Source organism: Thalassophryne amazonica, chromosome 14, assembly GCF_902500255.1.
Source record: "Thalassophryne amazonica chromosome 14, fThaAma1.1, whole genome shotgun sequence".
Lineage (NCBI taxonomy): Eukaryota > Metazoa > Chordata > Actinopteri > Batrachoidiformes > Batrachoididae > Thalassophryne > Thalassophryne amazonica.
The window spans coordinates 16,413,392-16,436,457 of NC_047116.1; the positions used below are offsets into that span (position 1 = coordinate 16,413,392).

A 23,066-nucleotide genomic window follows, 5' to 3' on the forward strand; every position below is an offset into this window, starting at 1 on the left:
CACCTTGGAGAGCTGTTGCACCAAGTAGACTGACATGAATCATGGCTCCAACACGAGAGATGTCAACTGAAACAAAGGAGAGGATTATCAAACTCTTAAAAGAGGGTAAATCATTACGCAATGTTGCAAAAGATGTTGGTTGTTCACAGTCAGCTGTGTCTAAACTCTGCACCAAATACAAACAACATGGGAAGGTTGTTAAAGGCAAACATACTGGTAGGCCAAGGAAGACATCAAAGCGTCAAGACAGAAAACTTAAAGCAATATGTCCCAAAAATCGAAAATGCACAACAAAACAAATGAGGAACGAATGGGAGGAAACTGGAGTCAACGTATGTGACCGAACTGTAAGAAACTGCCTAAAGGAAATGGGATTTACATACAGAAAAGCTAAATGAAAGCCATCATTAACACCTAAACAGAAATAAACAAGGTTACAATGGGCTAAGGAAAAGCAATCGTGGACTGTGGATGACTGGATGAAAGTCATATTCAGTGATGAATCTCGAATCTGCATTGGGCAAGGTGATGATGCTGGAACTTTTGTTTGGTGCTGTTCCAATGAGATTTATAAAGATGACTGCCTGAAGAGAACATGTAAATTTCCACAGTCACTGATGATATGGGGCTGCATGTCAGGTAAAGGCACTGGGGATGGCTGTCATTACATCATCAATAAATGCACAGGTTTACGTTGATATTTTAGACACTTTTCTTATCCCATCAATTGAAAGGATGTTTGGGGATGATGAAATCATTTTTCAAGATGATAATGCATCTTGCCATAGAGCAAAAACTGTGAAAACATTCCCTGCAAAAAGACACATAGGGTCAATGTCATGGCCTGCAAATAGTCCGGATCTTAATCCAATTGAAAATCTTTGGTGGAAGTTGAAGAAAATGGTCCATGACAAGGCTCCAACCTGCAAAGCTGATCTGGCAACAGCAATCAGAGAAAGTTGGAGCCAGATTGATGAAGAGTACTGTTTGTCACTCATTAAATCCATGCCTCAGAGACTGCAAGCTGTTATAAAAGCCAGAGGTGGTGCAACAAAATACTAGTGATGTGTTGGAGCTTTCTTTTGTTTTTCATGTTCCATAATTGTTCCTCAGAATTGAGTGATTCCATATTTTTTCCCTCTGCTTGGTCTAAAAAAGTAACCGTTACTGACTGCCACAATTTTTTTTCCTGATTTCTTATAGTATTTCTTAAAGCCAGAAAGTTGGCATTTGAAATGACTTTAGTTTTGTGTCATGTCTGTGATCTGCTTTTTTTCTACAAAACAAAACAACTGAATGAACATCCTCCGAGGCCGGTGATTCCATAATTTTTGTCAGGGGTTGTAACTACAATCACAGTGTCCTCACTGTTGAAACAGGAATATTAGAAATGCCACTGCATTACTTGTAACTAATCATTTACTTTTGTCTGTGATATATTTGCACTTTTATATACTAGCGCTCTTGGTGAAACTATTGCTCCAGCATTAATTTTATATGTCCACCAGGTGGAGATATTGCTGCATTTCAAGAACCTTGAATATAGGCTGCTGTGGGAAACCGCCAATGATGACCAACCTGTTGCTTACATTAGTAGATTAGTGACGTTGTCAACGTTGCATTTTTGCAAAGTCCGCAATAATTGATATTGTCACTGTATCCAGACTAGTCTGACCCACGTTCCATCTTGCTCACGCACAGCAAGCAGCTATATTAACTCATTTATGTGTTAAAATGATTATGAAACATATTTTGTTGTCTTTATTACAAAATTATCACATACGCACTCATCTAAAATACAATCCAGCGACATTGTTCACTTCTTTTCTGCTTTGACCTTGGGGTTGAAGAAGGATGACATGGGCTTCATGCCAGATTTGTCCACCTTGGCCAGGGTTTTCTGAGCAGCAGTCATCTTTTTGGGCGGCTGGAATAAGAAAGAGGATAAAAAAAAAAAATGTATAACTGGACAACCTTGCACAAAGACGGTGGAGAATTTATCCTGCATCGTAAACTTGGCTTTAGAATGAGCAAGAAAAAGCTTCCCCAAGGTGAGGCCCTTTGACTCATTAGGATCCTCTGCAGTCTACAAGGAGATAAAGGAGGACGTGGCCCACAGTCAACACCCGCTAACGCTCTCCAAAGGAAACAGCTTCATAGCCAATCAGAGACTTAGGCTATATAAAGTGAGCTATAATTCTGATTAAATGAATCCAGTCAATGTTTGGTCTTTTCAGGCAGACTGCTCCGTATTCACTCACTTTCCGTGCAAAGTCTGCACTGTTGAATTTGCTGTAGTCCTCTCCGGCCTCCACGGGCTGGTCGGAAATTTTCCGCTTCTGCCAAATGAGGAAGTAAGAAATGCTTTCCATGAGAAAACATCAAAACTCCTAGCAAAGAACAACACCCCAAATGAAAACCAGCGCACACACACACAAACAGGGAGGATGGGTGCGAGGACAGACACATGCACAGCGAGCTGGATGAAACAACATGTGCACTGGGGTTCTGACAGCATTCAGGAGTGGGAGGAGCTTGCAGGAGTGGGAAGAGCGTGCAGCAGCTGAGAGCAGAAGAGGGAAGCCGACGTACCTTTGAAGGGGGCTCCGCCTCCTTTGGGCTGGTGAGCTCTGGTAACCTGTGGGGTGCGATGACAGCGGCGACGCCCCGTTATTAATCACATAGCAGCACTTTTAACTTTATCATCGTCATTTTTGAACTGAGTGAACATACTGCAGGTGTGTGAGCAGAGCTTTGCTCAGGTCGTCACTGATGTACTCCGATATCAGGCCATGGGCGTAGCGCAAGTAATCCTCTGTGTCACGGAGAGGAGAATTATTAACATACTGAAACTGTTATGTACAGTATTTAAAATATATTGAGAAATAAATGCAAACTAACTCATTTTGGTCAGATGGCTGTAGTCAGAATGTAAAAACAGGGCACTTCTACAGACCCTACAGTTCTGCAGAGTTCTCCAGCGTTTTCCTACGAGAACATGATCAATCTCCTTGGCAACACCACTGGTATTAGAGGACCATGTCCAAAGGTGGTACTTCTGGATGCCAAAACCAGGACCCAGCAACCTAAAGCCCCTGACTTTTTGCAAAGTCAACCAGTACCAACCATTCTTAATAGCATGACATCTTGTTAAAAGTTTCTCAACATAAATCTTGGGAATTCTGATATATTATTTCTTAAGAAACCAAGACAGCTGATCAATCCTGGACAGCTGTCTGATTATGTCAATCTGATCCACAAAAGGCCAACGTGCTGCCTAAAACATAAGCTTGCATATTTTGCAGGCAATGTAAAGAAAAAAAAACCCTGACATTCTTCTGCACAGTTTCAATTAATTTTTAATGTTAATGTTTGACTATGGTTTGCTTCCTGGTAGATGGATCCCCTCTCTGGAAATCTTTATGTGGGAAAATGATGTAATACATGGGCAATTCTACAGTGATTGAATTACAATGACAACAAAATCTTTCTATATTTAACCTTACTATTAAAAATGTACTCCGATTATAATTCAGTTACAGGAGAATTACCCTCAAGTCAGCCTTCTTCATTCTTTAAATTGGAATTCCTTTATTTACATTATACATCAGGCAACTGAAAGTCTCATTTTCTTCCTTTCAAGAACAATTTAAAAAATCTGACTTTAAATCACACTTTAAAAAATGCTTATATAAGCATTAAGCCACCCCTTGAAAAGAAAAAGTCTCTCAGCTATTTTGAACAATCAGTTACCAAAATGAAAATCCCAATTTACCTCATGGATCATGTAGTTCAAGTTTAAGGGATTTAAATATTAAAACTGAAAAGTTGAGAAATATTGTTTCAACGTTTTGTGACGGCAGAGTAACAAGCAAACAGCACCACCCAGTGGTCAACAAATCTACTCCTAATTTAAATATTCACCGAAATAAAAGGGTTAAACCAGTAATTATTGTTTCCATAATGAAGTGGTCAAACAATAGAAAATAATCTATTTTCTAATTATTTTTCAAAGCAAAATCTGATATTCTCTGAATTTTCAACTGTGAGCGAGTTTGTTGATTGTTCTGTTTGTTACAATAAATTAAAAAAATGTAATTTTCTGACATTAGATCACACAATACTAGACATCAAAAGACATCAGCTCAGCTTCTGAAAAATTGGGATGGTATTTCTTTTTTTATTATTCTCCAACAGTTTCTTTATTTTGTTACTTGACAGCATAACTAACAATGGATTGGGGGGGGGGGGGTGTATATAAATTCTATAATTAATTTCAACAAATATATAATAACCTACTCAACCATTTGAAATAACTTAAGATAGTAAGACTTCAATTGTTTTTTGTGCTGAAGAACTACATCCATGAAATTATTTCAACTGCTCAACACTGGATATTTATGAAACAAAGCGAACTACAAATAAGAGAAGAGCAGTAAATGTGCAGGAATTCTGTGCATTTACTGAAAAATAAAAATAAATAAATAAAAATAGCAAAACAAATCTGTGACATTTCCTCTTCAAAATACAGCAATCCCCTTTAATTCATCAGTTTCTTAAAAACCACAAACCCGAATCTGACTGCTTAAATACAAAAAATAATCAGTAAAAAGCTGAAGCTGCTAACGGTGACGTACCCTCACTGCAGTGTGACTCAGACTTCACTCTGATGTATGTCGATGATTTGACACCTCCCCCCACAGAGATATTTCTCTTCTTAAGGGCAACGACTGTCCGGTCCACCTACAGTAACATGTTGCAAAACCAGATAAACTCCACAGACACAAAAAGTTGCAATTTTAACCCACAACAGTCCACGACTGTTCAAAGCGTACAAGCTCGGTACCTTTTTCTTTAACCAGTTCATCGTCTTCTCTTGGCTGTATCGATGAAACTTCAGGCTTCCCACCTCTGGAATGAAACAGACACAACATTTTATTAAAGCAGATCTGTAACCTTTAACTTCAGTGATATCAGCTTGGACAGGAATCTTTATAACCTTTTTCATCTGTAACATGGTGCAGTGACGCTGACGAACTCGTGCAGCTAAGCAGCCTTGAACAAGCTGGAAATTCCTCATCCATAAGCAGCTGACTGACAGGCTGAAACTTCCCCTGAGCAACAGATGAGATCAGTTAAAACTGAGATATACAGACTACATGAGATGGAAAATATCAGCTTGTCAACTGCTCAGGTGAAATAATGCAAAAAATAAAAGAAAAATAATCTGCTTTCCTCATGTCATGGTTTCATGTATGGATACACCTTTGTTTTAAAAGTCTTTTAAGCAGAAACATAGTTTACAATAACATCCCAATACTGCACCTCAATGTATATTTCAAATTATTAATTCAAATTAATCTAAATTTTGTGTGACTCATAGCTAGGGATGGGTACTGATAAGATTTTATCGATATCGATGCCATTATCAATTCCGCTTATCGATCCGATTCTTATCGATTCCCTTATCAATACCTCCTGAATTTTCTGTGTACTAAAAGTAGGCTTTACAGGTTTTCTATGTTTATTGAGTCAATCCCATATTGAGTAAATCAATATGGGATTGGTCAATGGATCCTTGATCCTGGATCCTTGATCTCTGGACATAAATAAATGGTGTGCATGGTGGATCCTAGATCCTAGATTTTGTCAAATGCATTTCCTTTCAGATATTAATGGCACAAATGTAACGCCATACCTCCAAGCTGAATTCTTGCATCTGGCTGAGTTGAACGTCAGGATGTAATTCATAAAGAACGCAGGACGTCTTATTTTGGGAGAAAAAAAACCCCGTTTTGGTTTGTTGTCTGTATTACAACGTTTGGAAAGAGGTGTCATTTGATTTAAATGGTGATTTGCTTTGAAGTTAATTCCAACCGGTCTCGGCAGAGGGCGGCGCGGTGTGAACGGAACAGAGGACGATTCTCGTTTCTTGCCAGCAACAAGGCAAATTTCCCAATTAGTGACTTTAAGCCACACAAAACTGACTCATGACTGACATCTTTAAATGGCTTTGAGAGGGGTTAAGGGCCAGTCACACGGCACTTAACAAAGGGTGACGAAGCCCTGATGAAACAAGAAATCTGGACTTTCGTTGACTGTCGACATCATTTAACTTTCACGCAGCCTCGTTCCTGCAGCTGGCGCTACGTCAGGATTTTTAAACTGTTGAAAAATTTGAACGAAGGGCAACGAAAACCTCAATTCGTCTGTCTCGTTTTACTGTCGTTCTTGACGGTTTTTTAATCGTTTGTTTAGTTTTTCTCACGTTATTGTTTAATTTGACTTTGTTGGAGCAGCTGAACGTTGCAGAAGCCGGTTTGTGAGCGCGGAGGCTGCTGCTGCTTCATGTACCGTCGGAAATTACAGGGCAAACTCAGCCTGCTTGCTTGGATTTTTTTTTTATCTGCGTGTGTGGGCAGCTTCAATGGGCTCAGGCACCTTACATAGGCCAGAATGAATCTTTTGTGTGGATATAATTAATTATTTTGCCACAAGCAACTGTTGAATTTGAAACAACAAAACATTTGTGTAATTTCCGATGGTACTTCAATGCAGCATTAGCGGCAGGAGCAGCTGCTGCGTTCGCTTATTATTTTGTATTAAATGTAACAATATGAGTGTAGGAATGATAATCCAGTCCTTCTGTACATGTGGCAACAGGTAGATGAATCAAAATGATTATATAGAGCTGTTCTGGAAGGCAGAAATCACATTGTGGATCAGTGATCATCTGGTGGAATAACTGCACGTGAGTCAATGCGCGCTGATTAATTTACTGCTCTGATATATTCAATCATCTTTACACTTATATTTATATTTATTCTCCCTTTTGACAGTTTTCTGTTATAAATAAATATATATGGCTTAGTAACGTCATACAGTGATACAGCAGTGACCACAGCACACTTTTTTTTTAGGAGGAAGACTGGGCGTGCAGCGTGTCAACAGACAGTGTGGATTCTGATAATTATGGAGATGATTCCTCTTTTGTTCTGGACGAGGAACCAGAGCAGGTGGTCCACCGACATGCACACAGATCTCCAGAGCTTCTGTTTGAAGTTTCTCCAGGACTCGGCGCTATGAGCGCCGTCCCAGCGCCGAGTCCTGGAACTCAGAGATGCAGACACACACTGCTCCAGCTGTGGCTGCAGGTGCATTTCGTCGAGGTCGTGAGCTTCGGTTTTGTTAATTTCCTCTTTCGTCCCTTTTGCGCTCTTGCTTCGCAGACTGTTCGGTGATAAAGCTCTTTCGTCCACCTTTTCTCAACGAATTGTGACTTTTTTACTTTTTCCCCTTCGTTCAGGAATCGTCGTGTGCCGTGTGACTGGGCCATAAAGAAGCGGACTTTCCGCTTCTGAAAAGCAGCGAAGCAGAGAACTAACGAAGCAGCGGATCGGAGCAATGCTTAGTTGGTTCAAGCTTCAAGCAGAGCTGCTTCAGAAGTGCAGACCCGCTGCAGGGTCTGCAATCAACGTATACAAATGATCATTTTCCGAATAAATACCCTCAAAAACAATGGCCGTCTGAAGGATTGATAAGGGAATCGTTAAGCAAAAAGGCTAGTGATGTCAGTGAATCAAATCATTTCTTAACGATTCTTGAAAAGAACTGGTTTTCGATACCCAAGCCTACTCATAGCAAAGTTGCTGGAGTTGCAGAGAAGCTGCACTGACCTGCATAAAAACATCAGTTTCTTACCTCTTTACCAGATTTGACCAAATAAGGCAAAATAAGATAGAGTGGATCCATCTGCGTTATAAAGAGAAGCTTTCCATCTGTTCAAGAAAAGAAGGACAATCAGAAAGACAGGAACAAGGTTTAACCTACAAAGAAATAAAAAAAAAAAAATCACTTTCAATATTATGATGACATACGCTGAAATAAGACATTCCATACACGAGGGGTATTTGAGAAGTTCTGAGCCTGACCCAGGAAAAGTAGGGCGTGGTTCTCTATCTTTTGCATTCTGAGAAACCAACATTTCTCAACATTGCACCCACTGAGTCAAAACTTTACACGTTCTCCAGAAATGTTGGTTTCTCAGAATGCAAAAGATGGAGAACCTCACACTATTCCCTTTGATCGCTTTGGGTGTAGAGAGTCAGACTCAGACAGTCAGACTCAGATGTGCTGCTGTTGCGCTCCGATCACTCCCCAGTCTTTTATTATGAAATAATGCTGAATTTATGTGGAACTGATTGTTGTACAAAAGCTGAGATAGATGAGTACTGGAGTACAGTTTTAAGCAGAAAAATCACTGCTGATGTGCCGAAATGACACATGCGCAGTAAAGGCAAGGCGGACCAATTTTTAAAGGGCACGTTCGGTCCGCGACACTGGCAACAAGGAGAACCGAGTTCAAACCAAGAAAAAATTCTCTGAACTTTAGTGTGCTCTAAACGTATGACAATGTGTGCTCATCTTTTATACTATTCTGGGGCCATGACTAACAGCCTCTAAGCACTGTGGAACACAGTTAAAGAAAGTCCCTTCAGCTGCACCCTTATTTTCACTCGGGATCGCCACAGCAGATTCTAGGTGGATCTGCTTGAATTGGCACAAGTGTTGGGGAAGTGTAGTGACACGGACCCACAACAGGGGGCGTAAATGAACGGACAATGAAAGAGTCAAATATGAACACTTTACTGTTGTGAATGAGCACAACCACAACACAGAGGAATGTGAAATTTTGCAAACACTCAATCACAAGGGTGACGTGTGGGCAGGCTCGAGGATAGAAGATGTCTGTCCTGAGATGAACCGGAACCACAAGATTTCCTCCGCCACCGAACCCGGAGAATACTGGAGCCGCCAAGTCCCAAGTCCCCAGGTGGCCACCGTCTTCGAAGGTCGGATCTGGTACTGCTGGCAGGGAGCAGAGACAATAAGATATGGGTGTGTGCACACCCAGTAACAACAACGATGGAGAGTCCACCTCCACCTCTAACACACACTCGTGCAGCTCCTGTCTCAGTACTTATCTGGTGGGGAAGTAAAGCGAAGCTGTCACCGGTCACGCCAATCCCCAGATAACACTCCACAGGAAAACAGCTGCAAAAACGAGTTCACTAAACAAAGTTAATATGACAAAGATCAAGGCTGAGAACGTTACCTTAACGGTTCGACGATATCTCGGCAATGAGGTGGAGATGACGTCTGGGTTTTATGGAGTGAGATGATGAAGCATGGATGGGTGACAGCTGTCAAGAGATAATGAGTGACAGCTGTCACCCCCGGCTGTGTCCGTGGCGGCAGCGCCCTCTCGTGCCTGAAGCCCGCACTTCAGGCAGGGCGCCCTCTGGTGGTGGGCCAGCAGTACCTCCTCTTCTGGCGGCCCACAAAACAGGACCCCCCCCTCAACGGGCGCCTCTTGGCGCTCGACCAGGTTTATCGGGGTGTCGACGGTAGAAATCGGCCAGGAGGGCCGGATCCAGGATGAAGCTCCTCTTCACCCAGGAGCGTTCTTCGGGTCCATACCCCTCCCAGTCCACCAGATATTGGAACCCCCGGCCCATTCGACGGACGTCCAGGAGCTGGCGCACTGTCCAGGCCGGCTTCCCGTCAATGATCCGGGCAGGAGGTGGCGCCGGACCGGGAGCACAGAGGGGTGAGGTGTGGTGTGGTTTGATCCTGGAGATGTGGAATACCGGGTGGATCCGCAGTGAAGCTGGGAGTTGGAGCTTCACTGCGGCAGGGCTGAGGACCTTGAGGATTCTGAAGGGTCCGATGAACCTGTCCATCAGTTTCGGTGATTCCACCTGAAGCGGGATGTCCTTCGTCAATAGCCACACCTCCTGCCCGGGCTGGTATGCAGGGGCTGGGGACTGCCGGCGGTCTGCATGGGTCTTGGCCCTCGTCTGGGCCTTCAACAAGGCAGAACGGGCGGTGCGCCACACCCGATGGCACCTCCGAAGGTGGGCCCGGACCGAGGGCACACCGACCTCTCCCTCAACCACAGGAAATAATGGGGGCTGGTACCCCAAACACACCTCAAACGGGGAGAGGCCGGTGGCAGAAGACACCTGGCTGTTATGTGCATACTTGATCCGGGCCAGGTGGTTGCTCCAGGCCGTCGGGTGCGCGGATGTCACACAGCAGAGGGTCTGTTCCAACTCCTGGTTGGCACGTTCTGCCTGTCCGTTCATCTGTGGGTGGTACCCGGACGAGAGGCTCACGGTGGCCCCGAGTTCCCTGCAGAAACTCCTCCAGACTTAAGAGGAAAACTGGGGACCACGATCCGCGACGTCAGTAGGTATCCCATGCAGACGGACGACGTGGTGGACCAGGAGGTCCGCTGTCTCCTGGGCCGTAGGGAGCTTCGGGAGGGCCACGAAGTGGGCCGCCTTGGAGAAGCAGTCCACTATCGTGAGGATGTTGGTGTTGCCCTGGGACGGTGGGAGGCCTGTGACAAAATCCAGGCCGATGTGGGACCAGGGGCGATGAGGCACAGGAAGCAGTTGGAGCAGTCCTTGGGACTTCCTGTGGTCAGCCTTGCCCCTGGCGCAGGTGGTGCAGGCCTGGATGTACTCCTGGACGTCGGCCTCCATAGACTCCCACCAGAAGCGCTGCCGGACAACTGCCACGGTCCTTCGCACCCCCGGATGACAGGAGAGCTTGGAACCGTGACAGAAGTCTAGGACCGCAGCCCTGGCCTCTGGTGGGACGTATAGTCTGTCCTTTGGTCCAGTTCCCGGGTCCGGGCTCCGTGCCAGGGCCTCCCGGACGGTCTTCTCCATGTCCCAGGTGAGGGTGGCCACGATAGTGGACTCTGGAAGGATGGGCTCCGGTGGATCCGACAGCGCAGTTTTGACCTCGTCTTCGTGTACCCGGGACAAGGCATCCGATCTCTGGTTCTTGGTCCCGGGGTGATAGGTGATCCGGAAGTCAAAACGCCCGAAGAACAGTGACCAGCGGGCTTGCCTGGGGTTCAGCCGCTTGGCGGTCCTGATATACTCCAGGTTCCGATGGTCAGTGAAAACCGTGAACGGCACAGACGCTCCCTCCAACAGGTGTCTCCACTCCTCAAGAGCCTCTTTCACCGCAAGGAGTTCTCGATTGCCGACGTCATAGTTCCGTACAGCCGGGGTCAACCTGCGAGAAAAGTAGGCACACAGGTGAAGAACCTTATCGGTCTCTCCGCTCTGGGATAGCACGGCTCCTATCCCTGAGTCAGAGGCGTCCACTTCAACCACAAACTGGCGGCTAGGGTCGGGCTGCACCAAAACTGGCGCAGTAGAGAACTGTCGTTTCAACTCCTTGAACGCGGCTTCACACCGATCCGACCAGGTGAAGGGGACTTTTGGAGAGGTCAGGGCTGTCAGGGGGCTAACTACCTGACTGTAGCCCTTAATGAACCTCCTATAGAAATTAGCGAAGCCGAGGAACTGTTGCAGCTTCCTACGGCTTGTTGGTTGGGACCAATCTCTCACCGCCGCAACCTTGGCCGGATCAGGGGCGACGGAGTTAGAGGAGATGATAAACCCCAGGAAGGACAAAGAAGTGCGGTGAAACTCGCACTTCACAAACAACCGGTTCTCCAACAACCGTTGCAGGACCTGATGTACATGCTGGACATGAGTCTCGGAATCCGGAGAAAAGATGAGAATATCGTTCAGATATACGAAGACGAATCGGTGCAGGAAGTCCCGCAAGACGTCGTTAACCAAGGCTTGGAACGTCGTGGGGGCGTTGGTGAGGCCGAACGGCATGACCAGGTACTCAAAGTGACCTATCGGGGTGTTAAATGCCGTCTTCCACTCGTCCGAACCAGGTGATACGCATTCCTAAGATCCAGCTTAGTAAAGATTTTGGCTCCATGCAGGGGGGTGAACACGGAATCTAACAACGGCAACGGGTATCGGTTGCGAACCGTAATCTCGTTCAGCCCCCTGTAATCAATGCATGGACGGAGTCCGCCATCTTTCTTGCCCACAAAAAAGAAACCTGCACCCATCGGGGAGGTGGAGTTCCGGATCAGCCCGGCAGCTAATGAGTCCCGGATGTAGGTCTCCATTGATTCGCGCTCAGGTCGTGAGAGGTTGTACAGCCTGCTGGACGGGAAGTCAACGCCTGGAATCAAATCAATGGCACAATCGTACGGACGGTGCGGGGGAAGGATGAGTGCCAGATCCTTGCTGAAGACGTCAGCAAGATCGTGGTACTCAACCGGCACCGCCGTCAGATTAGGAGGGACTTTGACCTCCTCCTTAGCATGTAAACCGGGAGGAACCGAGGATCCTAAACACACCCGATGGCAGGTTTCGCTCCACTGAACCACCACCCCAGACGGCCAATCAATCCGGGGATTGTGTTTCAACATCCACGGGAAGCCCAAAATCACTCGGGAGGTAGAAGGAGTCACAAAAAACTCGATCTCCTCCCGATGATTTCCAGACACCACCAGAGTTACTGGTTGTGTCTTGTGTGTGATTAAAGGGAGAAGGGTGCCATCTAGTGCCCGCACCTGCAATGGCGAAGGGAGCGCCACCAGAGGGAACCCTACCTCCCTTGCCCATCTGCTGTCCAGCAGATTCCCTTGTGACCCCGTGTCCACCAGTGCTGGGGCTTGAAGGGTTAAATCCCCGCTTAGAATTGTAACTGGGAGTCGTGTGGAAATATGTGTATGTCCCACGTGAATGTCTTGGCCCACCCTTAGCCCAGTTTCTAGGGGCGGGCGTTGGTGTGTAACCGCTTGGGGCAGTCTCTCTGCATGTGCTCATTTGAACTGCAGATAAAACACTCCCCGCGGGCCAGCCTCCGCTGTCTGATAGGTGGTCTAAATGTGGCCCTGCTCGTGTCCATAGCTTCGTCAGCAGGGGGAGCTGTAGCCACACGGAGCATTGAGGCTGTGGAGCGTGGGGAGGGCAGAACCTTTTCGAACCCGGAAGGGAGAGGGACGGCGCGTGCCCGGCCAGGTCCTTCGTCTCGCTCCCGACGGCGTTCCTCCAACCGATTGTCTAACCGTATAACGAGATCGATAAGCCCATCTAAATCCCGCGGTTCTTCCTTAGCTACCAGGTGCTCCTTCAGGACCGACGACAGTCCGTTTATGAAGGCGGCGTGGAGCGCAACGTTATTCCAGCCGGACCTCGCAGCCGCAATGCGGATGTCGACTGCATATTCGGCTGCGCTCCGGTGCCCCTGTCGCATTGACAGCAGCACTGTTGAAGCAGTCTCTCCTCTGTTAGGGTGATCAAACACTGTTCTGAACTCCCTCACAAACCCAGTGTAAGTGGTAAGGAGCCGTGAGTTTTGCTCCCAAAGCACTGTAGCCCAAGCGCGTGCCTCACCACGAAGCAAGTTAATTACATAAGCCACCCTGCTGGCGTCAGACGCGTACATCACGGGTCGTTGTGCAAAGACGAGCGAACACTGCATCAGAAAGTCCGCGCACGTCTCCACACAACCCCCGTACGGCTCTGGGGGACTTATGTATGCTTCAGGGGATGGTGGGGGGGGTTCGTTGAATGACCAGTGGAACGTTTATATCCGGCACCGGGTCAGCAGGAGGAGGAGCCGCAGCAGCGCTCTGATCGCACGCTTCCACCTGTGCGGTGAGAGCCTCCATCCTGCGATTAAGGATGACGTTTTGCTCTGTCATCAAATCCAGCCGAGCGGTAAAGGCGGTGAGGATTTTCTGCAACTCACTGAGCACGCCTCCTGCAGACGCCTGTGCACCCTGCTCTTCCATTGGCTGTCCAACAGATGGGTGACGCCCCTCGGGATCCATGACGCTGGCCGAGATATCCTGTTGGGGAAGTGTAGTGACACGGACCCACAACAGGGGGCGTAAATGAACGGACAATGAAAGAGTCGAATATGAACACTTTACTGTTGTGAATGAGCACAACCACAACACAGAGGAATGTGAAATTTTGCAAACAGTCAATCACAAGGGTGACGTGTGGGTAGGCTCAAGGATAGAAGACGTCTGTCCTGAGATGAACCGGAACCACACGATTTCCTCCGCCACCGAACCCGGAGAATACTGGAGCCGCCAAGTCCCGAGTCCCCAGGTGGCCACCGTCTTCGAAGGTCGGATCTGGTACTGCTGGCAGGGAGCAGAGACAATAAGATATGGGTGTGTGCACACCCAGTAACAACAACGATGGAGAGTCCACCTCCACCTCTAACACACACTCGTGCAGCTCCTGCCTCAGTACTTATCTGGTGGGGAAGTAAAGCGAAGCTGTCGCCGGTCACGCCAATCCCCAGATAACACTCCGCAGGAAAACAGCTGCAAAAACGAGTTCACTAAACAAAGTTAATATGACAAAGATCAAGGCTGAGAACGTTACCTTAACGGTTCGACGATATCTCGACAATGAGGTGGAGATGACATCCGGGTTTTATGGAGTGAGATGATGAAGCATGGATGGGTGACAGCTGTCAAGAGATAATGAGTGACAGCTGTCACCCCCGGCTGTGTCCGTGGCGGCAGCGCCCTCTCGTGCCTAAAGCCCGCACTTCAGGCAGGGCGCCCTCTGGTGGTGAGCCAGCAGTACCTCCTCTTCTGGCGGCCCACACAACAACAAGTTTTACACCGGATGCCCTTCCTGACGCAACTCCACATTACATGGCGAAATGTGGCAGGGGCTTGAACCAAGAACTTTACACACTGAAATCAAGCACACTAACCACTTGGCCACCACCCCTGCATTGTAGAACACAGTTGCTGAGTAAAATTTCTCAAGGCCACACACCTGCGGTGTGGTTATGTGCCAATCTCTCAAGGCTACGCGTGTAGCAATTCACTGGTAGAAAGACTGAAGGCCACACACCTGCCGTGTGGTTATGTGACAATTCAAGATCAGACCTGTTCAAACCGGTCTAAACCCCCTCTGCCACAGGGCATGCAGTACAGTTCATGTCAGATCATACAATTTTATTATAGCAGTGTGGATTTCCCTTACACAAATACTTTCTATGTTGTTTTGATGCTTTATTTTAAAAAACAAGTTTCTTCACGATTAAAGACACACTTATGTTTTAAAGTTTTGTTTGACGTAATTTTTTTAAATAATGTATTTCCACTAGGGGTGTACGAGGTCTGTCCGTAAAGTATCATACCTTTTTATTTTTTTCAAAAACTATATGGATTTCATTCATATGTTTTTACGTCAGACATGCTTGAACCCTCGTGCGCATGCGTGAGTTTTTCCACGCCTGTCGGTGACGTCATTCGCCTGTGAGCACGCCTTGTGGAAGGAGTGGTCCCGCCCCCTCGTCGGATTTTCATTGTCTGGAAATGGCGGAATGAAAAGGACTTTTTTTCCATCAGAATTTTTTCAGAAGCTGTTAGAGACTGGCACCTGGAAACCATTCGAAAAATTTATCTGGCTTTCAGTGAAAATTTTACGGGCTTCACAGAGAATAAGGACTTTAACTACAGGTTTAAGGACCACTTTAAAGGACAGTCGGTGCGCCGCGCTGCGAGCTGCGACGATGCAGCACAAACCACTGGATCATTTCTAAGCTGATGGCTCTGTGGATACGAGACCGTCATGTGCTCTTTCTCGGGTTATCACAAGACCTGGACATCAGCCATTTTCCGGCAGATTTCACTTTTAACAAGAGATTTTGTCACGGAAAGCCGCGCGGAGGCTTCGCGCGTCACGACCGATTCGCTGATGAAGCGAGACAAAGGAACACCTCCGTTTCGGAGTGTTAGAGGACAAGTTGGGACATGTCTATCTCGGCTTTCAGTGCTTACCAGTCGAGCGAGTATAAAAGAACTTATGGAGAGCTGGACATGTCCCAACTTGTCCTCTAACACTCCGAAACGGAGGTGTTCCTTTGTCTCGCTTCATCAGCGAATCGGTCGTGACGCGGGAAGCCTCCGCGTGGCTTTCCATGACAAAATCTCTTGTTAAAAGTGAAATCTGCCGGAAAATGGCTGATGTCCAGGTCTTGTGATAACCAGAGAAAGAGCACACGACGGTCTCGTATCCACAGAGCCATCAGCTTAGAAATGATCCAGTGGTTTGTGCCGCATCGTCGCAGCTCGCAGCGCGGCGCACCGACTGTCCTTTAAAGGGGTCCTTAAACCTGTAGTTAAAGTCCTTATTCTCTGTGAAGCCCGTAAAATTTTCACTGAAAGCCAGATAAATTTTTCGAATGGTTTCCAGGTGCCAGTCTCTAACAGCTTCTGAAAAAATTCTGATGGAAAAAAAGTCCTTTTCATTCTGCCATTTCCAGACAATGAAAATCCGACGAGGGGGCGGGACCACTCCTTCCACAAGGCGTGCTCACAGGCGAATGACGTCACCGACAGGCGTGGAAAAACTCACGCATGCGCACGAGGGTTCAAGCATGTCTGACGTAAAAACATATGAATGAAATCCATATAGTTTTTGAAAAAAATAAAAAGGTACGATACTTTATGGACAGACCTCGTATTTGTACTGAACCGTACGGAATACACGCAACAGTTCGGTTCACAGAACTGCACGCAGAATACATGGTACAATACACACGGACAATTTGTTTCCGTAAGTCACTGACATCTCATCTCATTTCCACAGACTGTCACTCTAGTTCCATGCTCTGTGCAGGAGGCGTGGTCAGACCCTCAGTGCGACGGGTGTGGCCACACCCGAGTCTGCTGTCTGTTTCTGAGGTGACAAGAGGAAACAGCGAACCAGGCAGTTAAAGCGAGTGAACTGATTATTCCAAACAGAAACGTTGAAACCATAAACATAATTGGTTAATTTACCTTTATTCTTCCAAAAAATGAACCTGAAAGTGAATTGACATGTATTTGTATTGAATCATTGTCCCCGGATGAATGCTTTCAAATCGGTATAGAGTGAGGTTTTATGAGATGCCATCATTTGTGCAAAAGTAAAACAAACTTAAAGCGGACAAAATAGTGAAGGGAGTCTGGCTCCACATCGGACAAAAAACAAAACACGTGCCGCACAGTAAAATCATCCCAATGCAAATGACAAGAGATGTAATCAATTCATACACATTTAATGAAAAAAGAGAGTTTACATTTGCATTTTGTCTCTCAGTGCTAATGGGTCTGACAGCAGCTCTGTCCTGTTCAGATTAAAGATACTGAACCAAACTTGGACTAAACCGTGACATCTAAACACAAATATGAACCGAACCGTGACTTTTGTGTAGCCTGACGCCCCTAATTTCCACACAATCTAATAGTTTACATACAGCGCTTTGAGGAGTATAAAAGCTTGCACATTAGGTGCTTTGTGAACACTTAACTATTTCATGTGTGACAGATTTTTTTTTCTTAACATTTAGTGAGTGTTATTGATAATAATTCATTTTACACATAAAACAAAAATCATCGGCTTGTGTTTCTTAATATATGCTTTTTCTGTGGTACACCGCTGGTCTTAGTGAAAATATATACACTACAGCAGTCAAATTGGAGTGTTTTCAAACCGTCTGACAGTCTATCTACCACAACTGCAATCTTTCTGCAGTAATTATACAGTTTAAATGTCATTATACAGTTTATTTTTCAATGTGCAGGACCTCACTCCCGGAATGTGCATCCCATGGGCATGGTACATTTTATATCTTGCCTCCAGTCTTGATGGTTTTCAGGACGGCGTCAGTGCAAACCCTGACTCATCACCATCATCTTGCGGCCGTGATCTCCTGAACAATTCTTTGCCATATGGCCTTGTCTGCCATAGCAATGGGATATTAGATATTTTCCTCACACTCTGCAGCCCGAGCCAGAGGTGTTTGCCGTGAAGACGCCTTAATGTTTGAGCTTGTGTTGTAATGAAGGCTCAGACCCTCAAGGCCAAGGCCTGGATAAAGATGGATACCTTCAGGTCAAAGGCTGCCATCAAGGCACTACAGTGATGAAAGTGAGTTGAGGAAAAAAAACACACACTTTTTTTATGGTGAGTTGGTGAGACCGAAGGGATGGCCACAAAGTGGATGAAGGCATGAAGCCAGTGAAGGGGGTTAAAGGGAACCCCAGCAAAATGTTGAAATTCTACATGCACTGAGATGCATTCTGGTGCACGCTAACAGTCAAATCCAGTCTGGTTTCGGATCAACAGAAAGTCAGAAATTATACCAAAAGAGATAAATATGAAACAGTATATAAATAGCATTATTAGATTTATTCACATGGTATAACATCATATGAAAATAAAGAGTAATATCAGAAATATAACCCAATAAAATAATATATAATACTGAAACGGGCCAATCTACAAAATTAGTACTTTGTTATAAGTATATTTTGATACTAATATGTTTGCAGTTTTGCTTAAATAACATTTTCAATGCAGCACTGTTACTTTTTCTTTTCTTTTTTTTTTTTGCTTTGTCGTTGTGCTGCGACACTCCTGTCCAGGTTTCCTTATCAGCATTAAAGTTCAAATAACGTGTCGCTAACGACATGCTAACTTATCAAGAAACCGGTGTCTGTTTGCTGTTAAATTTATAATAGTGAAAACTGCATTGGATACTGCAACATTTGTCAACATTGCTTCAAATTTTATTATCACAATGTCTAGATGTTGAAGCGGACAGCTACAAGATTAGCTTAGCCAACATGACACAATGACTCCAGATTTTTAACAAAGCCCAAAATTCCATGACAGAAAGGAAATGACCTTTTAGCGTGTTGGGGAGACCTTTTATTCTACACGCATACCGAACATTACAGTCCTGACCAGCTTTAGAAATTGAACTGGCTGAATTTCAGGTTGGGTCGTCTGTCGCTTGGTCAAACAAACCCCCACTTAGTTTCAGACATATCCTTTTCTCAGAGAATTATATTAGTTTGGCCGGGAATGACCAGAAAACTTTCATGTCTGACACTACAGCTCTGATTTGAGCAGTTGTGATCTGAAGACACACCTCTTTGTACGGTCTGACCAATAAACCAAGAGTGAAATTCTTCTTCAAACGCTTTGACCTCATACAGCTGTAGGTCACCTTTACCCAGCATGTACAGGGAAGCTGTGTCTGCAAGACAAGATGAGGAACAGTCACTTTCACTACCACATCTACAAAAATCCCAATATAGAGAACTGTGCCAGCATAAAAACACAAGGTCGACAGTTGAACAACATTCACTTTGTCTGTTAGGTAAAATAGACTTTTTATTTTATTTTACACATCAACATTGTGTAACTTTTGGTAGGAACATGACAACACAGGGTGTTTCAGAAAAACTGATAGATGATAGCATTTTGTAATCTAATAACTTGACCAATTTTTGTTAAAATTATCTCAAATTTTAATAGCATGTGTAAAAACAACTCAAAATTCTATGTTTAATGTTTTATGATTATGGAAAAGAAAAAGCGTTTTGTGTGTTAGAGTATGCTCAAACACAGTCAAACAAGACTGTGCAGCATGCATTTGTGAAAGAACTCACTAACAATGCACCAACTGCAACGCAAGTTTGGGCACGGCACAAAAAGTTCAAAGAGGAAGGTGTGCTATATCACAGGCGGTGCGCATACTGAAAACTTGTGAAATCGTTCATGAAATCCACATACCTTTGAATTAATTCCTCATTCAGATTTGGGTGAATAAATCTTACTGTGCTGAACATTAAGACTGTTTTGTTTAATTTGGCTAAACTGTATAGTTACTCAGATATTTACATCTCAAATTGTATTAAATTGTTTGAAACACCTTGTACTTTTTTTTTTTTTTGTTTCCTCTATCAACAGTCTTGTTTTTAATATGGGAAAGACTTAAAGAATTTTAATTATCTGAAAAAGTCCCTGAAAGCAGCAACATATCTTTTCATTTTCATACTTAAACTATGTGTATATAAAATACTAAAACTCAGACCTGTCGATGGATTCTTTAATCTGACAAAAGTTGGGTCACCGCTGTTCTGTGTGTCAATGACGGAGTCTGTGGACACCAAAAACAAATGTCAAAAATCATTCTTAAAATATGACCACTACTTATTTCTCATGAAGTAAAAGATGAGTCTTTTGGAACTTGTTCATGGATTGTACCTGCAAAACCGGCCAATATCGATTTTAAAGTTTCACTTAGCAACATCATTTGTACTGTTCTTTAGATTTCACTTCATTCAACAGCAGGTTTTCAGCAGTACTGCTTATCTGTCCTTGTCTCACTGTAGCATGTCTCAAATGATCAATCAAGTTTTTGTTTTTTGTTCCCAGCCAGGCACAGGATGAGAAAAATAAACACGTGCTCCTTGTAAGGCTGGAAGGATAGCGTATCATGGGGCCTGTATCGAATCGTATCGTCTTTAATGAGTCTCATGATGCCATTGTAACTACTGCATAGAAGAAATAATGATCTCTTGCACAAGAATCATAAATGATTTATAAAATATGCAAACAAGTAACAGATAACATCAAGGATTATGATTTATACTTCAGAATAATTTGTTTAATTGAAAATAAACATTGACTACAGATTACTTTCTACATACGTAGTGTGAACAGTGATGTAATTATGGACAGAGATATGTATCAAATTGCAATAGGTGCATTGAGATATGTATCATATCATGGATCTAGCTAATCATTCCACCGCAAGGTCCATACATCAGTGAAAGCATCCTTCAGGTTTAATAACTTGGGGATGGGAATGGAGAACCTGTGTCGCCCACCGAACAGTCCCCCCTAAAAAACAGTCCGCCCTGCCTTCACTGCGCATATGTCATTTCTGTGCATCAGCCGCGGTTCACCGATTATCACCTCGTTTCTGCTTAAAACTGCACTCCATTCATCCTCTATCTCGGCGACAGGTATCTGAAGCTTTTGTACCACACTCATTTCTACATAAATTCAGCATTATTTCATAATAACAGATGGAGGAAGTGATCAGAGCGCAGCAGCCAGATGAGCTGCTGCTACTGCCTTCACTGTGCCGCTGTCATTTCAAAGCATCAGTAGCTACTCACCGATTATTGCCTTGTTTCTGCTTAAAACAGCCTCATTTCTACTTCAAACTGACTTTAGAATTATTTAAGAGGTTTTATCTTGTCATCTGATGGTTAATAATTACATTATTCCCTTTGATCGCTTTGGGTGTAAAGACTCAGTCTCAGACAAGCTGCTATGGTCCCAAATTTCATCAAACCCCATACCTATTTGTAACACTGTGACAGTACGGAAAAATTTGTGAAATTTAGCAAATGTAATGGGGACAGTCCTGTTATTCTTTTCACCAAGTTTTCTATCTGCACGTCTGGTGATCTCGCCCACCAATAGCTCAAATTTGGAGGTGTGTGGATATGCATGCATGTTTTGAGAAATACTTTATTTTTTTTAATCAGATGTACCACTGGAATCCTTGGATCAAGCCAAGTTCACTGCAGCCAGCCCTATTAGATATTCCATCATGCTGTTAAAACAGTATGAACAATTTTTCAAAACCCAAACATTTGGAAAATTCACAAAAATTGGCCCCAGTTGTTCTTCAGACCAAACCTCACAATTCTATCTATGAGTCTTCTGGATTTTTAAAAGTCTTTATCCGTCACAATGAATTAGGATAAATCAGTGGCGAAGCCGCCAAATAGTAAGTGAGTTTATATATCATCAGCACTTGATGCATCAAAACCAAACTTGGTACTTGGGATTAAATTGTCTTCTTTCACCTCTAGAGGGCGCTACATAATCCGAGGTGACATCAAGGAAGAAACTTTGGTAAGTGACTGTACACTTATCATGCGCAGTATGTAAAAAAAACATGCATGTATAAGTCCTTATTTCGAAGGAAGAGAATCCAGAACAAGATACATGCTAATTATCTTACATTTTAAGCCATGATGAGCTAACCTACCTGCAACCATGGCAACCCAACTGTCATTTTCACCATTAGGTGCGCGTTTCTTCTTAGTAGCCATGCTTTAAAATTACGCTGTTGAAAAATTATTATACTTTTGGAACGAAAAAGAGTGAAATACTACTTTTCAGTGCGAGACATAACAGAGCGCAGCTCAGAAAACGCGCCTCCAGTGACTCTGAACCAAAAGGAAACAAGAGAACTCACTCTGACCTACTTCCTTCCTCTAACTGTCCTTCTTGCTTATTGGTACATTACCGCCCACAAGTGAACTGGAGGGTGGACGGGTGGAATGTCCAAATACTCGGCGAACTGCAGAAGGAAAGGTAAGAGAGACGTCTTCATGTTTTACAGAGTTGGGAATCAAGACTAACTGCAAAAGTACATGTATACAAGTAATCACACTAAAATCCGTGATCAACTTTTGTTACCCTCCTTCAACATGCTTCGATCGGCTTTTTAAATTGAGTGAACTATTTTAATCACGCATAAAGACTCTTTGGCGCCTCTCTCGGAACTTCCTGCATTCTTGTATTTTTACATTTGCGCCGTCATTATATCTTTCTTCAGTATGCAGCATGTAGTAAAACGAGCTTTTTTACGTTACAGCGATCGTTATTTGAGTGTAAAGAGTCTGATATAAGTCAAGATAATGTTGGAGCGCATTTTGATACGATTTTTTTCACTCTTTTTTTCTGAGATGACGTCATCTCCAGGTGCACTTTTGACGTATGAACACTAGAGGTCGCTCAGTGCGTGTGTTTTTTTGTTTTGTTTTGTTTTTGCTACTCGGGGCAACGCAACAATAATTTCGCTGTTTATTTCGAAGATAAATTAATAAATAAAGCAAAGAAACCTAATTTAAATATATTGGAGATTATCAGAGTTTGGTTATAATCCTGGTTGGGTGCTGATCTAGCATTGAATTATGCATGCAGTTTTATCAGTTTGATGCATTAAAAACTAATAAAATTATCTGGTGTGGGTGTGGATTGCATTCTGGCAGACCATGTTATAAACTCACAAATTTCCCCTGTGTTGTATCTCATTTGACCAAATTTGTTATTATTGTTGTTGTTGTTGTGCAGACTACATGAATATTGAAGTTTTATGTTGCTTTCATAGAATCTGGGAACTCAATCTGTGCCTTCCCACTTGGAAAAGAACATGGATATAGAGACTAATAAAGCTATGATAAAATGTTAAGTCTCCTCAATGACACATTGAGAAGATAGTAGACCTGTGTGAGTTTTGCATCCCCTGTCCAGCAGATATCCAGCAAA

General features: G+C 44.1%; 1 protein-coding gene across 1 annotated transcript; it reads right to left on the reverse strand.

The window, feature by feature from the left end:
- Positions 1-1,741: 1,741 nt before the first annotated feature.
- On the reverse strand, positions 1,742-21,990 carry rnaseh2b (ribonuclease H2, subunit B). Its single transcript, XM_034186961.1, has 11 exons — positions 21,781-21,990; positions 19,804-19,869; positions 18,856-18,963; positions 7,702-7,778; positions 5,000-5,114; positions 4,847-4,911; positions 4,638-4,743; positions 2,734-2,815; positions 2,593-2,638; positions 2,262-2,339; positions 1,742-1,927 (listed from the first exon to the last, which is right to left on the reverse strand). Exons 1-11 carry the CDS (start codon positions 21,842-21,844, stop codon positions 1,817-1,819), a joined length of 918 nt encoding a protein of 305 aa, XP_034042852.1. The 5' UTR covers positions 21,845-21,990; the 3' UTR covers positions 1,742-1,816.
- Between the last annotated feature and the right edge of the window lie 1,076 nt (positions 21,991-23,066).

Excerpts from the sequence above, each read along its gene's own strand:
- rnaseh2b (XM_034186961.1), bottom strand. The coding sequence starts at position 21,844 with ATGGCTACTAAGAAGAAACGCGCACCTAATGGTGAAAATGACAGTTGG. Across the intron at positions 4,912-4,999 it reads CCATGTTACAGATGAAAAAG|AGGTGGGAAGCCTGAAGTTT; the intron begins GTTATAAAGATT and ends GTTTCATTCCAG. Across the intron at positions 4,744-4,846 it reads TGAACTGGTTAAAGAAAAAG|GTGGACCGGACAGTCGTTGC; the intron begins GTACCGAGCTTG and ends ATGTTACTGTAG.